This window comes from Anomalospiza imberbis, chromosome 16 (assembly GCF_031753505.1).
Source record: "Anomalospiza imberbis isolate Cuckoo-Finch-1a 21T00152 chromosome 16, ASM3175350v1, whole genome shotgun sequence".
In the NCBI taxonomy this organism is placed as follows: Eukaryota; Metazoa; Chordata; class Aves; order Passeriformes; family Viduidae; genus Anomalospiza; species Anomalospiza imberbis.
The window spans coordinates 3,072,294-3,093,289 of record NC_089696.1 but is presented as its reverse complement, the minus strand read 5'-3'; the positions used below and the strand labels follow the sequence as shown (position 1 = coordinate 3,093,289).

Below are 20,996 nucleotides of genomic sequence, written 5' to 3'. Positions count from 1 at the left end.
GGATGATCCTGCCCTGCCCAAATGGACAAAGAGGTGCCATCCTGTATCCTGGCTAACAAACATGGGATGCTGGGGATGATCCTGCCCTGCCCAAATGGACAAAGAGGGGCCATCCTGTATCCTGGCTAACAAACATGGGATGCTGGGGATGATCCTGCCCTGCCGCAGAGCCTGGCACAGAGCAGGGGGCATTCTCAGCTCCGTGCTGGGCAGACAGAGCCCCCTGGGGCAGGGGAAGCTGCTGGAGCCCCGGTCACAGGATGGAGCTTGGGCCCTCGGTGCTGGCAGCCACCGGGCAGTGACAGATGGTCCCGCGCTCCAGGGGACAGCGCCCGCCACGCGTCTCCCTCCGGCTTGATCCAAGTCCAAACCCTGGCATGAGATTTTCGTGCTGATGGACTGCAGAGAGAATCTGGGGTGTAAAACCAGGTCACAGAGCCCCACGCAGGGGGTAGGGATGGGCTGGCCCAGCCTTGTTATCTAACTCCAGCCTCTCTCCACACGCTGCCTTCTCCCTTTTCCATCACCTGCCTGCAAGCAGGACAGGGCAGCAGGCAGCACCTCAGCCATCAAAGCATCACCAGCAGTCCTGGATCCCTCCCAAGGAGGGGGTTCTGCCTTGGGGAGGTCACTCAAAGGGCTGTCAAAAAATCTCAAAGTCTTGTGTAACCTGCAACACCAAAGCAGGGCACCATTTACAAACAATGCAAAAGAGGATTTATTGAAACCATTCCGGTTAGAGCAAGTCCTGTACGGTACAATTTGCAATAAGTTAAAGAACCAAACCAAACAATCTCAGTGTTAAAAAACCACACTAACACGTAACACAGTGATATAGCCATTGCCACCCAGCTGAGTTATTGAATCAAGGCACAAAGTCATTCATTAAATACTGCAAAAAAACCAATTACACAGGAAATAAGCTGAAAACAGACTGGTTTTGTTAAGAAGGTGCTGGTTTGGCACTGATGCGTTTAACTGAGCTGCCACGGTGAAATCTGCGTTTCCAAACTGTCCAGAAACATTACTGGACAACTTAAAGCCAGGAAAGCTCCACAGAGCTGAAAATCCAGCTCTCCTCAAGGAACATTCAGTGTGCCTATGGGAAGGTCAGGTCTGGGTAGGGATTTGAGGAGGGAGAGTGCAGTGAGAGTGCAGCCCAGGCTGTACCCCAGGCACTCCCCTTGCTCCCGGCCACGGGAGTCTCAGCAGGAAACAATCCACATCCAGCACTCAGGCTGGACTACAGTGCAAGCCTGAGGGTCCCCTGCCCTGTGCCCTGCCCCAGCTGGCTGAAGGGCAGCCTCAATCCAAGCCCTCTTACGGCTGCAACACTGGCACAGAGAACTGGGGGGGCTGTCAGGCCTAAGGTGCTGAGCAAAGAGGAAACCCAAGCTGGGGGACACAGCTGGGGCACCTCCCTGCACTCCTACACTCCCTCAGAAAACAGCTGGGAAGAGAGGCACAGGGCAACCCCATAATTTTGAGCCCCGGGTGCTTTGAAGGTTGGGGAGCACTCTGCAGAGAGCATCCCTGGCTTCCTGCACAGCTCCCTTGACTGCCCAGGGTATGGGTCACGGGGCAGAGGGAGACAGGGCACCCTTTAGGCAGCCACAGGTCAGCTGGAAGCAGGAGGTGTCCAGGCAGCCCAGCTCCCTGTGCTGTCAGCCTGGGAGGGCTGGGGCTGTGGTGTGAGCTGGTGACAGCAGCTGCCCAGTGGCACACTTGGGCTCAGCAGTGGCTGAAGGGAAGAGCTGATGCCTGATGCTGCACATTCCCATCCTACAGTGTTTCTACACATCCCCCATTGTCAGACTCAGTAAGGGAGGGAGGCACTGGCTAAACCCCCTCCAGCACTGCAGAGCCTGAGAGAGGTTATTTTTAGGCCTATTTTTATTTTCAGGACTGAGTAGCTGGTTCAAGCTGTTTTCAAGGCTCTGCACCTTGTTTCTACGGGCTGCACTGGCACCCATCAGGACAGGGCAGAGCAAACACCTCATGGTGCTACACAGATCTCAAGGACAAACATGTCATCTTCACACAGCAACCTGTCTCATCCCCTCGGGATACCGGACTGGGCAGAGAGAAGAGTGCTCGAGGATTCTCACCCAGCATCACTTCAATTCCAAGGGCAGGGAGGCAGCACAGAGCTCCTGCCCACCTCCTGGCAGCAGGGACAGTGCTTGGAGAAGGCTCCTCAGCAGCTGCAAGGCTGAACGAGCAGGGTGCTGGCACTGCCTCTTGGGTACAGGGCTTCCCAGAGCAGCAATCCCAGCTCCCAGAAAAGGTTGAAGTGCCATTCTACTCAAGCCAGATCCTCTGGAGGTGGTGGTGGTACCTCCAAGGACCAGCCAGCCTGAGCTCAGGGTGGATCTCTCACCACCTATAAGCAGACTGAGGGAAGGGAGGAACATTGATGCATCCATCAGGTGGGAGACCAGCTCCCACCAGCCCAGTGCCACCAACACTGCACAGCCTGGCTGGGAAGGAAGCAGCAGATGACACAGACACAGGTAGGCTGGTGACTGCAGAGTAGGACACATGGGGCTGTTCTTGGGAGAAAAGGCCATTTGCTAAGTAGAATGACACTTTAACCTGTGCTTTGCTGGCCCAAGTGACACCAGACACACCACAGCCATGGCTGGGGTCACCACATACCCCCTCCACTACTGAAGCACGGCTCAAATCCAGGAGAGGGTAATTGCAAATCAACTTGCAGCCAAGCACTTCTCCCCAACCAGGAGAGCTGACTCAGAAAGGAAATCTAACAGCAAACACCACACAGCAAACTCCACTTCCCAGACATCCAACTCCACTTCTCAGACATCCCAGAAATCATCAATTCTGGCACCTCAGCAAGTACATGTTTTCATCCAGACACGCTCCTGAGTCAGCACAGCTCTGCGGGCACAGAGGGATGGAGAGGAAAGCCCCCCTCCCTGAGCTGATGACACTTCAGTGGTGGCCAAGCACTGAAGTCCCATCAGCTCTGAGGACAGACACTCTGGCAGCTGCCCCCACAGCCTGGGTGTCCCTAGACACTGGGAGTGCTTCCCTGCCAGCCACGCTTTGGTTTGCAGATCAAGAAAGGCAGCTTCCCATGGGAATGCAGGCTCTGGGCTTGTTGAGAGCATGGCTGCAGAGCAGAGGCAGCCTCTCCCTGTTCCCCGTTCCTCGGCCAGCTCAATCTCGGCTCTGGAATCGCATCCTGTAGAGGCGGTCCCGGATGTGCTGCTCGTCGTCCCCGGCCGTGCGGCGCAGCCAGATCACCCTGCTCACCGCCACATCCTCCTTCAGTTTCCTCTTCATCATGGACACGGGGCCTGGCCCCTCGCCGGGCTGGGGGCCCTGCAGCAGCACATAGCAGGCGTGACGACTCCGCTCGAACAGCGCCGCTGCAACATGGAACACATGGAAATCCAGCCTCAGCCTTCTGTGCCTGGACTGGCCACCACACCCAACAGCACCCACAGGGGCCAGGAGGGACCAGTGTTCTCCTGCAGCTCCTTGCTGGAGGGCTGCAAGGAGGGGACTTACCAGTGAACGCAATTATTTGGTCGGTGCTGTTGCGGAGCTCCAACAGGACATTAGTGTAGGAAGGATGGAAAAGGTACAGCTTCTGGAGAGGAGCTCTGGGTCTCTGCAAACAACAAGACACTATCAGGACACAGACGCACACGTTATCCCAGAGCCAACACCAGTACCAGGCTCAGCTATTACTGACACTCGACAGGATACACCCAGCCAGACGCTTGTCCGTGTCAGCCCAGCTCATCCTGACCGATGCCATTAGGACAAGTGCTGGGATTTTGCTTACTGCTCTCCTTCCCACCCCAAGCTTCCTGCAAATAGCTGGCCTGTCTGCTGTAGGCAGGAGACAGATTTTTGCCTCAGGGTTGGCAGAGCAAGCAAGGAAAGCAGAGGAAGCTCAGCTCAGAGGTGTTTCAGCAGCCTCTGAGACACAAACTGTCACCAGTGCTGCCTGCCACTGCCCCAAGGGCTCTGCAAGCAGCTGAGCTGTGCGCTGAGGCTGCCTGGGGCACAGAGAGGATATTCACATGGCCACAGAGAACACTGCATCCAATGCTGCCATGGGAGGCTCTCAGGGAAACAGCAGCAGCTCCAGAGGTGCCAGGCCAGAAGCCTCCCACCTCACCTACAGTGCCACACCAAGGCAGGGCAGTGACTTTGCTCACAGAGCCACCAATTTCATTTTCTCTACATAACCAGGCTGAGGCTGACAAAAGCTGCCAGTGCCACCACCACCTGCAGGGACACAGCTGTGGACACTGACCCCACACCCAGTGCATGAGGCTGCAGTGTCAGTGGCACAGAGAGATGGAAATATCAACACGGTCAGAAGGGGGTAACTCCACCCAATTCTGGCCCAAAGCCTGGAGAAGAGCAGCCCTCAGCAGCAACACTCACTGTCTCATTGCCTGGCTCCTGGTAGTCCCCCCACATGAGGAAGGCAGAGCGGTGATCTGCAGTGGAAAGTGTGGCTGGGCCAGGGCTCCCTGGTCCTGAGTTCAGCTTCAGCTCCCATTGGACTGCTCCAGATTCACTCTCAACAATCATAACCTAGCAGGGAAGAAAGAAAAGGAACTCATGACAAAGGCATCTCACAAGCCATGAGAGAGAAGTCAGGTCAGCTGTCTCTCCTCACACTGGCTATGGGAACAAGTATGTGACACATGGGAAGATGAGGAAATATGTGAAGCAGTGCATCACAGAGCTGTGAGACCTGGGGTTGGCCATGTAAGACTAAAATCACAAGTTTTGCAGCTACATCAAGGGGTTCAGAGTTCTGTCATTGAAGCCTCTTGCTGAGAAGAGAATTAAAGTGCCTGCGCTGGCTTCAATAACCTGTTGAAAGAGATCCTTTCAGAGCTTAAAGCTTCCTAAAATCAGCCAGAGGGAACACATCCTGTCCTTGGCTCAATTCCTGCTTGAGCTGTGACATACAGAGAAATGGGAAGTTAAAAGGAAGAAATTTCAAACCTTCTTCCTGTTGGGTCCAATTTCACTCTCCAGGACAATACCATGGGTATCAGGTTTGTAGTAACCGAGCAGCGGCTCACTGAGGGAGAGAAAGAGCAGGGACAGATCTGAGCCCACCCTGATGGCTGGGTATACTTTGCTTTCCCAGTTGCCTCTATCCTCCCACACCTGCCCTGGTAAGAGACTTGACCACCACAACATTGGGTTAGCCTGGTACCACCCCAGCTCTGAGCCCAGCTACACCACAGCAGGCATAAAATGAGGAAGCAAAGCTCTGAGCTCCTCCCTCCTGAAGCAGCTCCCAGCATTTGAGTGGACACCACACAACAAGCAAGATCAAGATATGACCTAGGCAAAAAAAAAATTGCATCTGCCAGGACACTGCTGCTGCTGGGAATCTGGAAATGCCACATCTAGCCCACACTGAAAACACTACCTCAAAACACGGGACACATTGAGGGTCCACACAATGTGGAGATCTTTTGTGTTGATCAGTGTAGCCATCTCTGAGTCCACAACCAAGATGTTGTCCCTTGAGTGCCCAGGAACTTTTGCCAGGTAGTGAATGTCTCCAAATCTGAACAAGGACAGAGAAATTATTAAGCTTTTTAGACCATGCATGGTTTTACTGTGAAGTTTGGAGTTTTTTCCATGCACAGTAAATCCAAATAGGAAAATTCAATGTGCTTTGTCTGCTTTTCTGTGAATCCCCGATGAAGCCATTAACACCAACCCTTGTCCTGAACTTTGGATGTGCTCCTAGTCCAAAAATCACATAGCCAGGAGAGAACTAAGTCCCACCAAGCCATCCCGTCAGGAACACCAGCACCCCCCATTCCACCAGCCTCCAAGACATAACCTCACACCTGAGAAGAGATAAGCGGTGCGTGGCAGGGTCAATGTGCTTCTCCCAGTGAGAATCCGGCTGGAAGTTGAGAAGCTTAACTTCCACCCCAACTACTGCACTGCACAGATCTTCCAGGGAATATGCATAGAGAGAGTTCTCTGTGTAAAAACAATAAATAAAAAAGAAGCAAGAATGAGAAAGATAAGTTATCCTGCCCTTCTTCTGAACTCTATGATTTTCCAGATCTGTCAGATCAACTATATTTTTAGGGCTTGCATCATAGAGTTGTAGTGGTATTTTGAGACTCAAGCCTGCTATTGAATGCTTTTAACATTTTATCTGTTCATAATCCAAGTGTTCCACAGTAATCATTTGCTATAAATGACTGCCTAATCCTTTCATGCTTGACATTTGTTAAATAAAATCACTACAGTACATAACAAACTGCAGTTTAAGCAGAAGCCCCCCCCTTCTCTTGGCCCCGAACAGCTCTTTGACTAGGTGAAAGCTCCACACAGCTTGTAAGAATGCAAAACACACTCTCAGATGATGTTTACTAACCCTGATCTCAGCTACAATCACTCTTTCAGACTGAATTCCCAAGCAGAGCTGTACCTGTGTAGAAAAGGAAGTAGGAGGAGGAGTGCAGCTGTAGCCTGACGTAGCGAGCGATGCCATCCACCCTCAGGCTGCCCATGGAGCCGATCTGCTGGCCAGTTTTTCCTGAATGGATGAAGACCTTCACCTAGGCAGGGAAGGGATTAAAGACAACCAACAAGGTTAAAGCTGGTACTGAACAGCAACTGAATGGGAGCAGCACAGGCTTGGATGGAAAGTCTCTCCCTGGTTTTGGAGGAGTGAGCATGAGTTCAGTGACACCTCTGCTCTGAATTCTTCTGGAAGTTTGAAAACCATTTCCAGCATAGCCACCTGGTCTGAGAATTTGCTACCTCTGTCACTCACCCTCCTCCTTACAGACTGAGACTGTGGAACAGCAGCCCCAGCTCTGTAAGGACAGCAAAGATCCATTCAAGCCTAAGATGGAGATGACCTAATGTTGGTAACAATGCAGCATATGGACATGGGAAACCTGGCTTCAAATGGCAGCTCCGCTAAATGTTTTAAGTGCCCTAATCTACTCCTCCTTAGGCTCATGTGAGTCCAAGAAGATAAAAGAGCTGATAGGTTTTTTTCCTATTCTTTGTGCAGGGTAACAAAATCCACTAAAAACATTTCACCCAGGAGAATAAAGGTTACAGTCAGGATCAGATTTTAATGTCTGAGCAACAGTCAGAGTCTGGGGAGTGCAATGGACTTTAGGAACAAATGAAACACCAGACCAAGAGAAACAGCATCCATCAGACATGCTGAGTCAGGCAGGAACCCTTCCCTCTACCTTGAGAGGGAGGGACTGGGAAAGCAAAGGAAATCTGCTGCTCCCAAAGCAAATCTGGAGTCTGGCAGGTGACAAAGGGAGAATGAGAACACAACTGGAGAGGGAGAACAGCACATCCACCAGCTACACCCAGCCTCCCGCACTGGGAGGAGACACACACCAGCTCTGGTAGATCAGCTGCACATTTACTGGTCCAGTGGCTGCCCCAGGACAGTGACAGCCAGGGGTATTTACACAGGGAGTGAGAAAACACAACCTTTTCCTTGCTGCACTGCCAACCCCTCTGCGCTGCCACAGGAGACGGATCCTGAAAACCAGCACATTTTCTGGGATGTGTTTGTACTGAAGCTTGCAGCAGGTAGGGCTTAATGTGATTCTCTGGAAATGCTGCATCTAACCCCCTGCACACAGACCCTTCTACAGACTTCTCAGAGCTCCGTTCTTTCAACTGCAGTCCTTGATAGCTACAAAGCTCCTCTACTTGAGTGCTGAATCTCCCTTCTGACCAGTCTTTTCCAAGCTGCAGAACTCACTCCATCTCCTACATTTGCGTGATTTCTCAAAAGAGAACATACTTTCCTTAAGTTGGCAGAGTGCTTGCCAAATCCAGAGGGAGGAAGGGATTTCATACCAAGATAGCAAGAGAGCTTAAATGGAAAACAGATCAAAAGGCAGTCTTGCAGAACAGAGGCTACATTCAAACTTTTCTTGGCTGCCTAAGATTAAAAAAGCAAAAGTTGTGAGATAACTGGGATAGCAAAAGCAAGGAGGAAAGAAAACAGAGAGAACTGTAAGAGGTGGAGAAGATAGAATTTCTGGTGACTCTGGCAACAACAATGCCTTGGACAGCAAAACCCTATTTTCTTGTGGAGTACATTGGCCAAGAAGGCCAATGGCATCTGGCTTGTACCAGCCATAGGGTGGCCAGCAGAGCCAAGGAAGTGCTTCTGCCCTTGTACTGGGCATTGGTGAGGCCACACCTCGACTGCTGTGCCCAGTTCTGGGCCCCTCAATTCCAAAAGGACACTGAGGTGCTGGAGCAGGTCCAGGGAAGGGAACAGAGCTGAGGAAGGGTCTGGAGCACATGTCCTGTGAGGTGGAACTGAGGGAGCTGTGGGGGGCTCAGCCTGGAGAAAAGGAGACTCAGTGGGGACCTTCTCACTCTCCATAACTCCCTGACAGGGGGGGCAGCCAGGTGGGAGTCAGGCTCTGCTCCAAGGGAACAGGGACAGGACAAGGCAAAATGGCCTCAAGCTGTGCCAGGGGAGGTTCAGGCTGGACATCAGGAGGAATTTCTTCCCAGAAAGGGTTGTTAAACATTGGAAGAGGCAGCCCAGTGAGGTGGTGGAGTCACCATTGTGGGAGGTGTCCAAGGAAAGCCAGGAGGTGGCACTCAGTGCTCTGGGCTGGGTGACAAGGCGGGGATTGGTCACAGGTTGGACTCCATGATCTCAGAGGGCTCTTCCAACCTTAATGATTCCATGGCTCTGGTATGAGGACATGGGGCTCCCACTGCTCCCATCAGACCCAGAGGGAGCTGTAACTTGTGTGCTTTGGACAGGACAGACTGGGCATGCAGACAATGCTGTGCCGTTCCATGGTGGATGTAGCTTTTTAGCAGAAAAACTGTTCTAGCTACATGACTTTCCTCCTCTCAGAAATGGGAGAAGCAATATTTGGAAGGAGATAATACCACCAGCAGCTGTTTCACTAAATGAACTCAGATCACAATTAACCAGCACAGTGACACTGGGAAGAGCAGTGCAAAGCAGACCACAGGCAGAGAGAGGGAAGGGATCAGAAAAGGGCAGTGCTGGTACAAAAGCACTGACTGTCAGCTGTGCTTTGATCTAAGAGCCAAAGCTGTCAAGGTTTGTTCGCTTCCACTTCTCTAAGCAGAGAAGCAGAAAAGTGCAAGCTCATCTTGCCCCAGCTCACTCCCCAGACAGCACAGGAACATGCAGTGAGGAGAGCACACTGAAAAGGGGGAGGGATTGCTGCCCAGCTCTTTGATTTATTTCATTTTTTTAAACCATAAAACACTTGTGCTGATTTGGGAGTACATCTCTGGAGGGTGGGAAAGAACCCACCCCAAACCCAGAGAAACCAGAGGCCTCTGGACACTTCCTCTGAGACTACAAGGTGGAAATAAACAGCATTCCTGCCATCCTCTGTGGCAGCCACTGGGCTTATCAGAGCTTCAGGATGACATACCTGGCCTTCTTTAGTAATAAAGATTATCAGGTCCTGAACTCCATCATTATCCACATCTGGAATCACTGATAAAGGAGTCAGCATAGTATAATTAGCTCCAAAGTCACGGGATTGCCTCCACAGAACTTCCCCTGGAACACAGTGGGAAACAGTCATTAAAAGGCATCTTAGGTTGAAAGGTTAATAATGCTCCTGTTCCAGCCCATCAGCACCACAAACCAGCCACATTTATGCTGATCATGGGGTACTTCCTTGCTTTTCTGCATTCCCAATGAATCCCAGTATCCTTTCATCTTACATTGGAAAGCAATCCTAGCTGCCTGCAGGAATGCACCCAAACACCCTGGCACAAAGAACAGCTTGCTTCCCTTGTGCCTTTGGTTAACAAGCTTCCCAGCATGTTCATGGCATGGAGAAGCCTTTGCTGTGATCTAAATCCCTGCTGCTGTGCACTTAAATCTGCACAGACATTTTGAGACCATAAAGCAGGCGAATTCTGACCAGTGCTGCTGCAACTCCTGACAGAACCTTCTTTGCTGCAACTTGCCTCCTGCAGATGTTTCCCCACTGACATGACTAGCCACATCCCACCTCTCCCTTGTCTGAAGAACACACACACCCAAACTTGATTGTAAACTGAGGCAACAAAGCTTTGCTTTTTTTAAAAAACAGGGGGGTGGCTGGTGTGGGTTTCTCTTCAACAGCTCCAGACCAGTTGAGTGGCTCTCTCCATCCACTGTCCATGGCTGTGGGCCACTTTCCAGTCACTGACCAGTGGAATTTGCAGTGGAATCTGGCAGGGAGGACACTGCTGGGTTTTTTTTTTTTTTTGGGGGGGGGGGGGGGGTTTCTTTTTTTTTTTTTTTTTTTTCTAATGAACACTTCAGCATCTGATTAGGTGCTCCCAGGGCAAATGTTTACCCTCCCCTTTACCCAGCATCACACACAGCAATTATCATTTCAGGAATGCAAAGTAATCATCTGTTCTTTGTCAGGAAGGCAGCTGGACTGAAAGCCAAGGAATTACTACTTGATGCTGTCTGCAATAATTTAAGGCAGGCTGATTTCTAGTAGGATTGCTCCAAAGCTTTTACTGCAACACTGAAAAAAAAAAACCACAAGGATTTGTTACTATGACAACAGATGTGAAGTGAAGGGAGCAGATTTCCTAGCTTCCTTAGGAAATCATGGGAAGGCAAAGAATTTTGCCCTCGAAGAAAATAAGCAGGCAGAGGAAGAAGAGAAGTTTTAAATTCTAGCTTCAGGACTGTCCAAAGGTACAAGAGTAAGACCAGGCTAATGAAATTCACTTGTCAGTGCAGAAGGCTCTAATCTTTGGTGGTTAGACAGCAGACAGAGTTTGGGAGAAATGATCTTATTCTCTTAAAAGAACAGTCTGAGTTAAGAGAAACAGGTGACACTGAGCTGGATTCAACACCAAGCACTTGAGAAGTTTTCCATGCTCTAACCCAGCCCTCAGAGAGCACAGAAACCAGCCCTCTCCTGCTCCATCAGCAGGAGATGGGACTGCCATGTCTGACATCTGCAGTGCCACGGCGCTTCCTCAGAGCCCGGGGTCACCGCACCAGCACGGCAAGAGGAGCCAAGATGGAAATCAGGCAAGTGCCTAGACTGCAAATCTAACCTGGGTGAAAGGGTTGGGGTTTTTTTGTCTGGAAGGAATAATAAAATCAGAACTCAGAAGACTGAGCTCAGCTGTCACTTCAAGCAGAGGCAGAGGACACAGAGATTTTTTCTCCCTGTCAGACGTTCTCCAGGTTGGAGTTCTGGTTTATTTATTTAGTGATTTCTCACACAGAAGCAGTTCCATCATCTGATCATCATGGTGCCCTTTCTGCCCAATCCCTCAGGAGACCAGAACCACCCACGGGGCTCACTGTTCAGGCTGCTGGAGGATCAGGTGTAGAGAGCAGGCGTAACAAAACTCTTACTCCTGTCCTCTTTCTCAAGTCTCTGCCTAAGGCTACGGCAGAGATGGAATAATACACAGCTACAAAGACTTTTGCTTTGACCTGGAACAGCTAATCTTAAGCTCCTATGTGTCCCAGTTTGCTGGTAAGATGAAGAAGCAGGAATGTTAGATGTCCCACAGAAACAGGAGCATACACTCCTACACTTCCCTTCCTGCCCACTCTGGTCACTCCTTGTGGCAATGAAGAAAGCAGGACTTAACACCACTTCAACTGATAAAAAAACCACTAACTTTATCAACATTTAAAGATCAAAACCACATCAGACACAGTCAGATGATAATCTGCCTATCTCTCCTTCAATCTTCCTACAGGCAGGGGCTAGACAGCCTGAGAGCCCTGGAATCTCACCAAATCCTCCCGATGATGAATCATTAACAGCTAAAGATTGTGCTGGCTACTGTTTTTAGCACACTGTGATGTAAGTTAGACTTCGCCTCTTTGAATACATTTAGCCTATTTAAATACATTTTATTCTGTTCTGCCCTCCTAACCCCCAGTCAGCAAAGCTCAGAAACCATTTTTAACCTACTTAATAGCAAAAAAGCATTAAATACATAAACTCCTGGGTTATTCATTTTTCTATCTGATGCATTTTTTCTTCTCTTGCTTTGAAGTTATCTATGGAATGTTTTCTTTGCTGTATTGCTGTGACCTGTAGTTTAGCCTAGCTCCTTCTCTCCACATTTGCCTCTATGGCTGTCTTTAGTTACAAGCCTTTGGCTCCACAGCCAACTTTCTACACTTTGACCTGAAAGTAACCACTTCATTAATAGTCTAAAAATAACCTGTGCTAAAGCATGAGGGAAATGCTGATAAGATGTCTCTGTTGGTACAGAAACTTTCTAGCTCAGTGTGTATCTACACTTCCATCTGTACACTGGAAATTAAAAGCTACACCAGATTTTCCTCAGATTTCTTAGAGCTGTACCTCTTGCTATTTCTTTTTTCCAATTTTTGGAAAACAGGGTGTGAAGGGTTTAATACCAGATACAAAGGATGGGATCCTAGGGAGAAGATATATTGTTCAGACCTTTGAAACAGTGACCTCCAAAATGGAAATGTATTTTAGGCTTCACCAGCAAGGAGGGTTCATGGTGCAGCAGATGATCACTGTTCCTAAAGTAGTACAGGCACTCCTTACCCCCACCCACATTAGGCAAGATGATGATGATGAATTTCTCCACCTCTAAGTTTAGAAAGGAAGAAACCTTTCCAGAGGAGCTAGGCAGAATTGTAGACTACTGAAACAGACTGGCAAGCACTTATCCTAAGTGCTCTCCTTGACAACTCTAAAATCCTAAATGCCTAGAACTCCCACTCCTGCCACAGCAGGCACTCCTGGCATGCACACACAAATAACTGGGAAACGTTGCAGGTGCAGGTTTGTGTCTAACTCTGGAGAGTATACAGTAACACTCACAGCTAGTGACTGCTCCTCCAGTTTCAAAAGCTGTTGGAACACCGGTCTTATGAAACAGTGGCTGGCACAAACCCCCACCAAACCTCTGGAACAGCGAGGCTGAGGGCACGTGCACCTCAACGCCCAGCAAGCGGCTCTGGCAAGGCTTCCAAGACAATAAATACCCAGTGCCCATTGTTAGCACCAGCCAGCCACGTCACGCTGACATCCCCCCTGGAGGTGAGGCAAGCAAGTGGCCCATCCCCTGCTGGCACTCACCTGAGCGCAGGCTGACTGCTGTAAGGAACAGTGGCTTCTCCACCACGAGGCAGCCCGGGGCCGCTGCTGTGCCCAGCTGCTGGATGCCACACTGCAGCCACTGCACGTCCTCTGCAGCAGGGCTCTCCCAGAGCACGCTGCCGTTCGTGCCAGACACCGCAGCAACGAAGGCACAGGGAGACGGCAGCCCTGGGGACAAGAGGCATCACAGGGAGCTGCCACTGCACCCACCTTTGCTGCCCTGCACCACCCAGGAGCCGGGACTCACCCAGCTCCTCTCCCCACCCAGTCACTAACTGGAACTAGAAGAGAAAGGACAGCCCTCACTAGAAAGCATTTCTGGATCAGGTACCTTCATCCAGACAGGACGTGTTGAATCTGCTGCTGCCGTGGCTGGATTTGAAAGCAAAGAGCACATCTTGTACTTTGTTTTCACTCACATCTTCTATAGCAAGGAAAGGGTAGGGCACTGCAAGAGAACACAAGCCAGGCTCTGGTGAGGATTTTCTTAGCCCACAGCAGAGAAAGTTGGAGCAAAACACAAATTCCTAGAGACCTACTCACTGCCTCCATCCTGGACAGTGTAACATCAGGACAAATTGGCTTTTATATAAAAAAAAAAAGTACACAAGTACCAAGGACAGGAAGTTAGTGCCAAACAATTTTTTCAATTTGCTATCCCCCAGAGGATGTCTTTTTTAAGAGGCAAGCAGCCAGAATTTGAACTATGCTGAACAAAGAACAACTGTGATCTTGGAGTGGGGCTGCTATTCTCAAAGTATAAAGAAGCCCCACCCAAGCCCCACAAAACCCAGATACTCCATCTTTCTATCAGCTAAAAGCAGCTCTCCTGAGCTCAGAGTAGCAGCACCTGGGATGTCTGCAGCACCACACGCAGCTCAGTCCCTGCTGTGAGCACTATCTCTGCAGTTACAGCACATCCAGCACAACCTACTGCACACAAGATTAAAGAAAAGCTCTCCCAGAAGCTATTGCTGAGCCACTGGGGAGCAGGACCCAGGCTGAAGAGCCAACTAAAGCAACCAGAATAAAAATAGCTATAATAAATACAGAGCAATTTATTAAAAAAAACAAGATGGAATTATTCTTCTCCCCTTCCTGTTAGCCATGGGGAAAAGGGAGAAAGTCAAAGTGACAGAGGAAAAAAGGCCTAATTGCCTCCAACCTCAGGTCAAACTCCAAGGGAACATTTTAAAGAGCAAGCTTCAACAGAGGATTATTCCCAGATACCCTTTCTCATGTATTTTTTTGTGATTGAGGCCAGCCTGCTACCTTGTTAGCACTTCAGAGCAGCATCTAATTTCTCCACTAGATCCTGTAAACACCTCCTGGAAGGCCACTCCAATTATGATGGGCCATTGCTTATCCAGGTCAGGTATTCACAGCTCTGGCTCCCAAGGGCTGCACAGCTCTGGCTCCCTGCAGGTCTGGCTCCACGTTGTGCTTAGGTAGAGGCCCACAACCCAAATCCATGGCACAGAAAGGAAAAGGACTCTTGGGAAGTATTTATACTGCTGCAGCAAGCTCACCTGCATTGTTGTAGTATTGGAACCATGTTCTTTCTGAAACTGGCCTCTCTGGGCAGGGAATGATAAAGGAGAAAGCAAACACAATGATCAGGCAGAGGAACAGGGAGATGAAGAAGGCAGCAGTGCGCCACCGGGACAGCCGGGACAGCCCCGAGGACTTGACAATCCTCCTCTCCACATAGTTTTCATGGTTCTCCTGAGCTTTTACATCCTCAGTCTTCAGAGGGTGGATCTCAGCTTCTGAGTCCTTGTTATCCATCACAGCTCATTCATCGGTATACAGACACCCTTCTCCCCCTTCACCTGCAACAATGGAAAAAGAAGTTAAAATACATTTTGAAACATATTTTTAAAACATCAATTAAAATATTCTGTTACTACCTGATATTCACACTGGAAACATTTAATGGGAGGTGAGCAAACCAGTGTAGTGTCACAGAGCTGGATACAACACACTGCTGGTGCCGGAGGTCTCCCACACAGAGCAATGGAGAGCGTTTGTGGAATGCAGGAACAGCACCAATTCTTCTCCAGAGGAGGAAATCAACTCTGCTAGAGCTGGACAAAGAAAGCTACAGACCCCACGCAGAAAGGACTGACTGGTCTGAAGATCTCCCTCAAGAAAAACACCCCAAAAGCTCCTTTTGTTGCAAAGACTTGTTGCCACCTCCCGTGTATGTCAGCCTGACTCTGAGCTGGAGAGGTGAAAGGAAACACTTGTGGCCTTTATATCCCAACATAAGGCTGTTCTCTACTGTAATGTGCACTTGAGCTTCCCCAGGAGAGAGAGAAACAAACACCAGAGCATTCTGTATAGGAGCAAACCAAAGCTCTTCAACACCTTCTTACATGAGAAACCCTGGGTAAGTTCAGCAGCCCAGCCCTGCAGAAGTCAAGAGAGTGATGACTTCCCTCCCCAGAGGAAAAACAAGGCAGGAGTTGAGACTAAAATCAGGCAAATCTGATTTCATCACACTGGAAGAGTTAACAACTGCTATTATAGCTTTTCATGCTACAAATCATATCCTTGGGCTACAACGACAATAAACAGAGGTGTTCTGTGCTAATTTGCTAAAAAAAGGGGGGGGGGGGGGGAAAGAGCCCTAGTCAGTTAAAGGAGCCTGTAAGTCATTACCCACAACAACAGTAAAAATCCATGTTTTATACAGATTCTCTGACAGTGCTTCTTTAAAAAAATACCACAAGGGAAGAAATAAAGAATAACACATTCCAGTAGGCTTGGAAAAAGCTGCTTGACAGTGTTATGAAAAGTTATATCAGAGTAAATAACCACGACAACCAAGCCAATTTTCCATGACTGTGCCCCAGCAGTCATGTGTCTGGGTTGTCCACTGCAGCCATTTACTTCCCCAGCAGAAAAGAGCTTAAAGTCAGCACCAACACAGTGCAAAGCATGGGACTTCAACTCCAGCAGCAACAGGGCTCGCTGTGTCTCACGTTTCTACCCAAGCTCATTTACAGGTTCTGTGAAACACAAGATGAGTCACCCTGGGGAGGCTCAGCTCTTTCAAGCAGCTGTGGCTCCCCAGGCTGTCCCTGCTGTCCCTGTCCCACTGTAGAGGCCTCTTCTCTTCTGGGCACAAATCACAGGGGGACAGATCCACGGCAAGGCAAGCCTGAGGCACAGAATCAGCAGATCAGCCTGGCACTGTCAACCCTTTAACCTCAGAGCCTGCTGGACTTACAAGCACTTCCTCCAACCCGAGCACTCTGGCATTTGTTCTACATCAGGTACAGGATCTCACTCCACATAATTTAATTCAACCTGCACAATACCATGCAAACGAATCAATAATGCAGAAGGTGCATGTTATTCCAAAGATCTTACTCCAAGGATTTCATCTGCCCTTCTCATCAGCCCACCAGCCACACCAGGGACACCTACACAAGCCTGGCTATTCCTAGACTGCCAGCAGGCACCTGATGGGTAGGCAGGCTCCAGATGGAAAGGGGAACAACAGATCAAGTGGTGCTTTCAGCCTCTGCCCCGAGCTGAGCGTTGCTCTTTTACTGCACCAGGCCTTGAGCAGGTTCAAGGTACAAGGCTCCAGGCCCAGGCTGAGCAAATGATTTACTGCTGTGCAGCAGCCACGGCCACAGCGATGGGGACAGTGGCAGGAGTGAGTTATGTGACCTCCCCTGTACTGGGGCAGGTGGCTCGTGTGTCCCTGGAGGGCCCATCTCCAGCAGCATGGAGAGGGGGATCTTCTCAAAACCAGCACCCACAGCATGGGCTGCAACAGGGCTCCAGCACAATCCCACCAGCCTCTCCAGCAGAACCTCCACGGCTTCCCAGTATAGAGCTGGGAAAGATCCAGGGCATACCAGCACCTATGAGACTTCCCAAAAGGAACCAAACCCAGGCTTCTCCCCTCTCTGTCCAAAAGGGACACCACCTAACACAGCATTGATGGCATATTTTTATGACTCACTATAAATCTCAGCGCTGTCATCTAGACTGGGATGAGAACAATAAAACAGCAGTAATTATCCTGACAACCCCAGTAATTCCCCTCTTTTTTTGCAGTGACGATCCTACGGAGCCACCAAGCACAAAGAGCCCTCAATGCCTTTAAAGCAATTTTCTCTCTTTTCTTTCAAGGTTTGAATAATGCCCTTTGCACCCCTGCCAGAGCAGAGGCGGTGCCAGAACGAGGACCACAAAGGTCAATGGCCAAGGCTCAAACAATGCAGGAAATCCCAGTGCCTGCTGCTGCCAAAGTACATGCTGGCAGCATGTGGAATGGCCCGAGCTCAACAACAAAGAGGGCTGGTAATCAGTTTAATTGAAGACAAGCAGAAAATGATAGTGTGCATCTGAGATGGTTTTACTGTCCTCTAGCAGCCGACATCTTGTCTCCTGCTGGAACAGGACACAGAATAACTCAGCTGGGAAGTTCAACACATCCAGGCACCTTTCAGGGGAGCAGAAAGCGACAGCATTCTGTGTTGCTGCAGTGTAACACACACTACATGCAGTAGATCCGGGGACAGGAGAAAACATGGGAAAAAGACCTTGTAGAATGAGAAATAATTAGAAAACGCATGTGACAAACCCAAACTGAACCCACACAGGCCAGGGAGTGAGGCAGCACAGCCAGGATCTGCATCTCAGACTCCAGGGCTCCCAAGCTTTAAAGGTTGCTTCCCCCAGCCATGGGATGAGCTGGGAGCAGTCCTCAGCACAAGCTGAGGGGGAACAAACACCCCTTCCTGTACCACAGTAACAACAGGGACAGGACAAACACAGCTTTACTCACCTCCACTGTCCTGTTTCCTGAAGCCACAGAGCAGGTTTACAGATCTGATCTGCCTTAAACCAGAGACACTTGCACAGCTAAACCCAAGGGACAAACCACCAGCGGCAGACAGAACTGCCTGACAAGCACAGAGAACCTCAGACAGTTAGGTGGATGAAGACTGGTGACAGAAACCATTTAAGGATCCGTGCATTGGAAAGGTTTAACTCATTTTCCACTCATAAAACACCAAACCACAGCATCTGGAATGTCACTGGGCACCAGCTCTTCCCAGAAAATTTCTAGCAATATACTGTAACTTAGATTTGATGTTCAACACATTTCTGTCTTCCACAGAATGATGAAATCAGGTTCTGACTGGACACTTCAGGAACACAAACACAGCATTTGGCTGGTTTGGTTTTGTTTGGTTGCTTAGTTCAAGCACCTCAGAGGTTTCCTTCCTGTCAACCAGAAATTGTTGAAGCCCCAAGCTGCAATCAATAAAGATAAAACAGCCAGGTTTTGCTCTGAATAAGATGCAACATTCCTATCACAGCTATTTTCCTTTAGCAGACTGCTGGGTTTTGATCCCATGCACTCTGTGACACTGCAGCAAACTCACTGGGCAGTCACCTGCTGTGACATTCAGTCTCGGGTCATTTGTTCCTTCTTCTGCAGTCCCACTTACATCAGGACAAGAAGAAATAACATGTAAGATTTCCCAAAATGAGCTTTGCTCCCCCAAAGACACTCAGGTTGCATGCTGCACTCAAGCTTATCATTTTGCTGGGTCATCTGCAGCTCACAGCTCCTTCCCGACATCAGGTCACAGCCAAGGGCTGGCCGGGGACACTGACCTGAGGAGACCATCCCTGTCTGGCACTGGGGCACCCCTGCTCCTGGCATGTCCCTAAGGCCTTTCTAAGGACACAGCTTGTAATCCAAACCCCACCAACGAGACTGGCCATGCACAGGTTTCCCAGAGAATCTGTGGCCGCCCCACCCCTGGAAGTTTACAGGGCTGGGCAGGACTTGGAGAAACCTGGGATAGTGGAGGGTGTCCCCTGCCCATGGCATGGGGTGGAATGAGATGAGCCTTAAGGTCCCTTCCAAATCAAACCATTCTGGGATTCTCCTGCTGGGGCTGGTTCTTCTGAAATGCCATTTAACCCTCCAGTGCAGACACAGCACGTGCCACAGAGCACTCACAGCAAGGGAATTACAAACTCCCCCAGAGCACAACCACCTTGCACTGTGATACATCTGTCATTTGTAGGAGAAAACTCTTATCCAGGGCAGTTTTCACTACAGACAGGAGTTTAAATACAGAAACTCAAACTGTTTAGGGAAGAGCAAAACAAAACCCAGTATTATTTCCATGAGAGCAATGGGAAGATCAAAACTCTGAAGACGAAGAACAGCATTAAAGCTGCGTGGAACTGATTACAGGTCAGGCCAGCAATAACAACTGAGCTGCAGAAACACCAATCATTTATCATCCCCCGGCTTACAAGCTCCACAGCGTCCAAGCCACTCCTCTCACCAACTGCTGCAGATCCCTTGTGCCAACTCCAAGGGCAGCTGTCAGCAGGGTGCTTCAACCTCCCACATCACAGGCACCCACAGGGTTCCCCTCTTGCCTCAGAAGCACGGTGACATCCCTCACTGCCAGAGACTGAGCGCACAAGAGACTCAGGAGAGATCTCTGGGGATAAAAACCCCCTGGAAAAGGCTGTGCTCATTTCATGTGGGTTTATTCAAAAGACAAAAAAAGTACATTTTTTAGGTGGGGCACTCACTCCACAGGTCAGAATTCCATGCTGCCTCCTGCACAGCCTAGAGAGATTTATGGCAGCATGAAAGGAATGGTCAAAGGCCAGGTTGGATGGGGCTTAGAGCAACCTGGTCCAGTAGAAGTGTCCCTACCCATGGAGCAAGATAATCTTTATTATCTAACCAAAACCATTCCATGATTCTGTGAAACAACGGCCTTCCTCCAGATGCTGTTGTCTTTCACAGCCACCTTCAAGAGAAACTACTTTGATGCTCTCAGAAATTGAATTTTTCTTTCTGTCACACAGACAGAGCAAAGCTCCCTCGTCACACATCCATCCCTTGGCAGCCTCTCAGCTCCTCAAGCAGCCCAATCCTGCCCAGGTACCAGGAAGGGCTGGCTCCAGTCCCTCCCTGCAGGACAGGCTGTCCCTCTCCTCCCAGCTGTTACACAAGACGTTTCTGCTTTACAAAATAAGGAGAACAGGCTGGAAATGAGGTTGAACACATTGCAGTATTTTTCATTCGGCAAAAAGCCCTGTAATTCACGCCTGCAGACCAGGCTCGAGGGAAAGAGCAGCAGGACTTTAAGCCTCTCCAGGAAGAGCGCTGAGGCTGTGGGTGTGCTGAGCTTTGCAGAGGTGAGGGGCTTGCTCTGCCTGAAGCACAGACCCGCAGTCCCAGGGGCTGCGGGAGCACCTCCCCAGGCCCCCTCGCAGCTGCCAGCCTCGGGAAAAAGGAGCTCGGATCAAAGGGAGCAACCGGCGCTTTGGAAAAAAAGGATTCAGTTCTTTCCCAGGCTTCTCGCTATGGTGTGGGGACGCTTCTTGAGCTGCTCAAGGCGGACAGCAAACCCCTCGAGTCGGCAGGGAAGGCCGCAGGGCTGGGCCGCAAGCGCTGACAGCCGCGGGCTCCCACCGGCCCAACAGCCCCGGCCCCGCGGCTGCACCGACCCCAGCGCTGCCACTGCCACCCCAAGCTCCCGGAGCCGGCGGCAGCGCGCGGCCAGCGGGGACGCTTCGGGAGCCGGCTCCGCTCCCCGAGCGCCCGGTGACGCGGCCGGGACAAGGCCGTGTTCTCGGTACGCGCCCACGGAGGCGTCAGGAGCCCATCTTGCGCCGGGAGCGGCCCCGGGCACCCCCCGGCCCCCGCCCGCCCCGCTCCGCACTCACCCCGCGCCGCCGCCGCCGCCGCCGTCACTTCCGCCTCCATGCCCGCCTCCGCCCGGCGGAAGTGACGTCCGGCGGAGGGAGCGCTTCCGCTCGGTGCGGCGGGGCCGG

At 50.4% G+C, this 20,996-nt stretch overlaps 1 protein-coding gene across 3 annotated transcripts; it reads right to left on the bottom strand.

Moving 5' to 3' along the window:
* Positions 1-694: 694 nt before the first annotated feature.
* FAM234A (family with sequence similarity 234 member A) lies at positions 695-20,957 on the bottom strand. 3 transcript variants are annotated; one of them, XM_068206603.1, is made up of 13 exons: positions 20,889-20,957; positions 14,681-14,983; positions 13,483-13,599; positions 13,131-13,319; positions 9,459-9,589; positions 6,464-6,593; positions 5,868-6,006; positions 5,438-5,578; positions 5,002-5,080; positions 4,429-4,581; positions 3,538-3,640; positions 2,679-3,395; positions 695-2,641 (listed from the first exon to the last, which is right to left on the bottom strand). In XM_068206603.1, the coding sequence occupies exons 2-12, from the start codon at positions 14,937-14,939 to the stop codon at positions 3,184-3,186; spliced, it is 1,653 nt and encodes a 550-aa protein (XP_068062704.1). In that variant the 5' UTR covers positions 14,940-14,983; positions 20,889-20,957; the 3' UTR covers positions 695-2,641; positions 2,679-3,183. The 3 variants fall into 3 exon arrangements, with proteins under 3 accessions (XP_068062704.1, XP_068062706.1, XP_068062705.1); XM_068206605.1 differs by lacking the exon at positions 20,889-20,957 and adding an exon at positions 17,962-18,534; XM_068206604.1 differs by lacking the exon at positions 20,889-20,957 and adding an exon at positions 15,062-15,536.
* Positions 20,958-20,996: the final 39 nt, after the last annotated feature.

Coding starts and splice junctions, on each gene's coding strand:
- FAM234A (XM_068206603.1), bottom strand. CDS start 14,939: ATGGATAACAAGGACTCAGAAGCTGAGATCCACCCTCTGAAGACTGAG. Junction 13,600..14,680: donor CCAATACTACAACAATGCAG/GTGAGCTTGCTG, acceptor GTTCTCTTGCAG/TGCCCTACCCTTTCCTTGCT. Junction 13,320..13,482: donor CACGTCCTGTCTGGATGAAG/GTACCTGATCCA, acceptor TCTTGTCCCCAG/GGCTGCCGTCTCCCTGTGCC.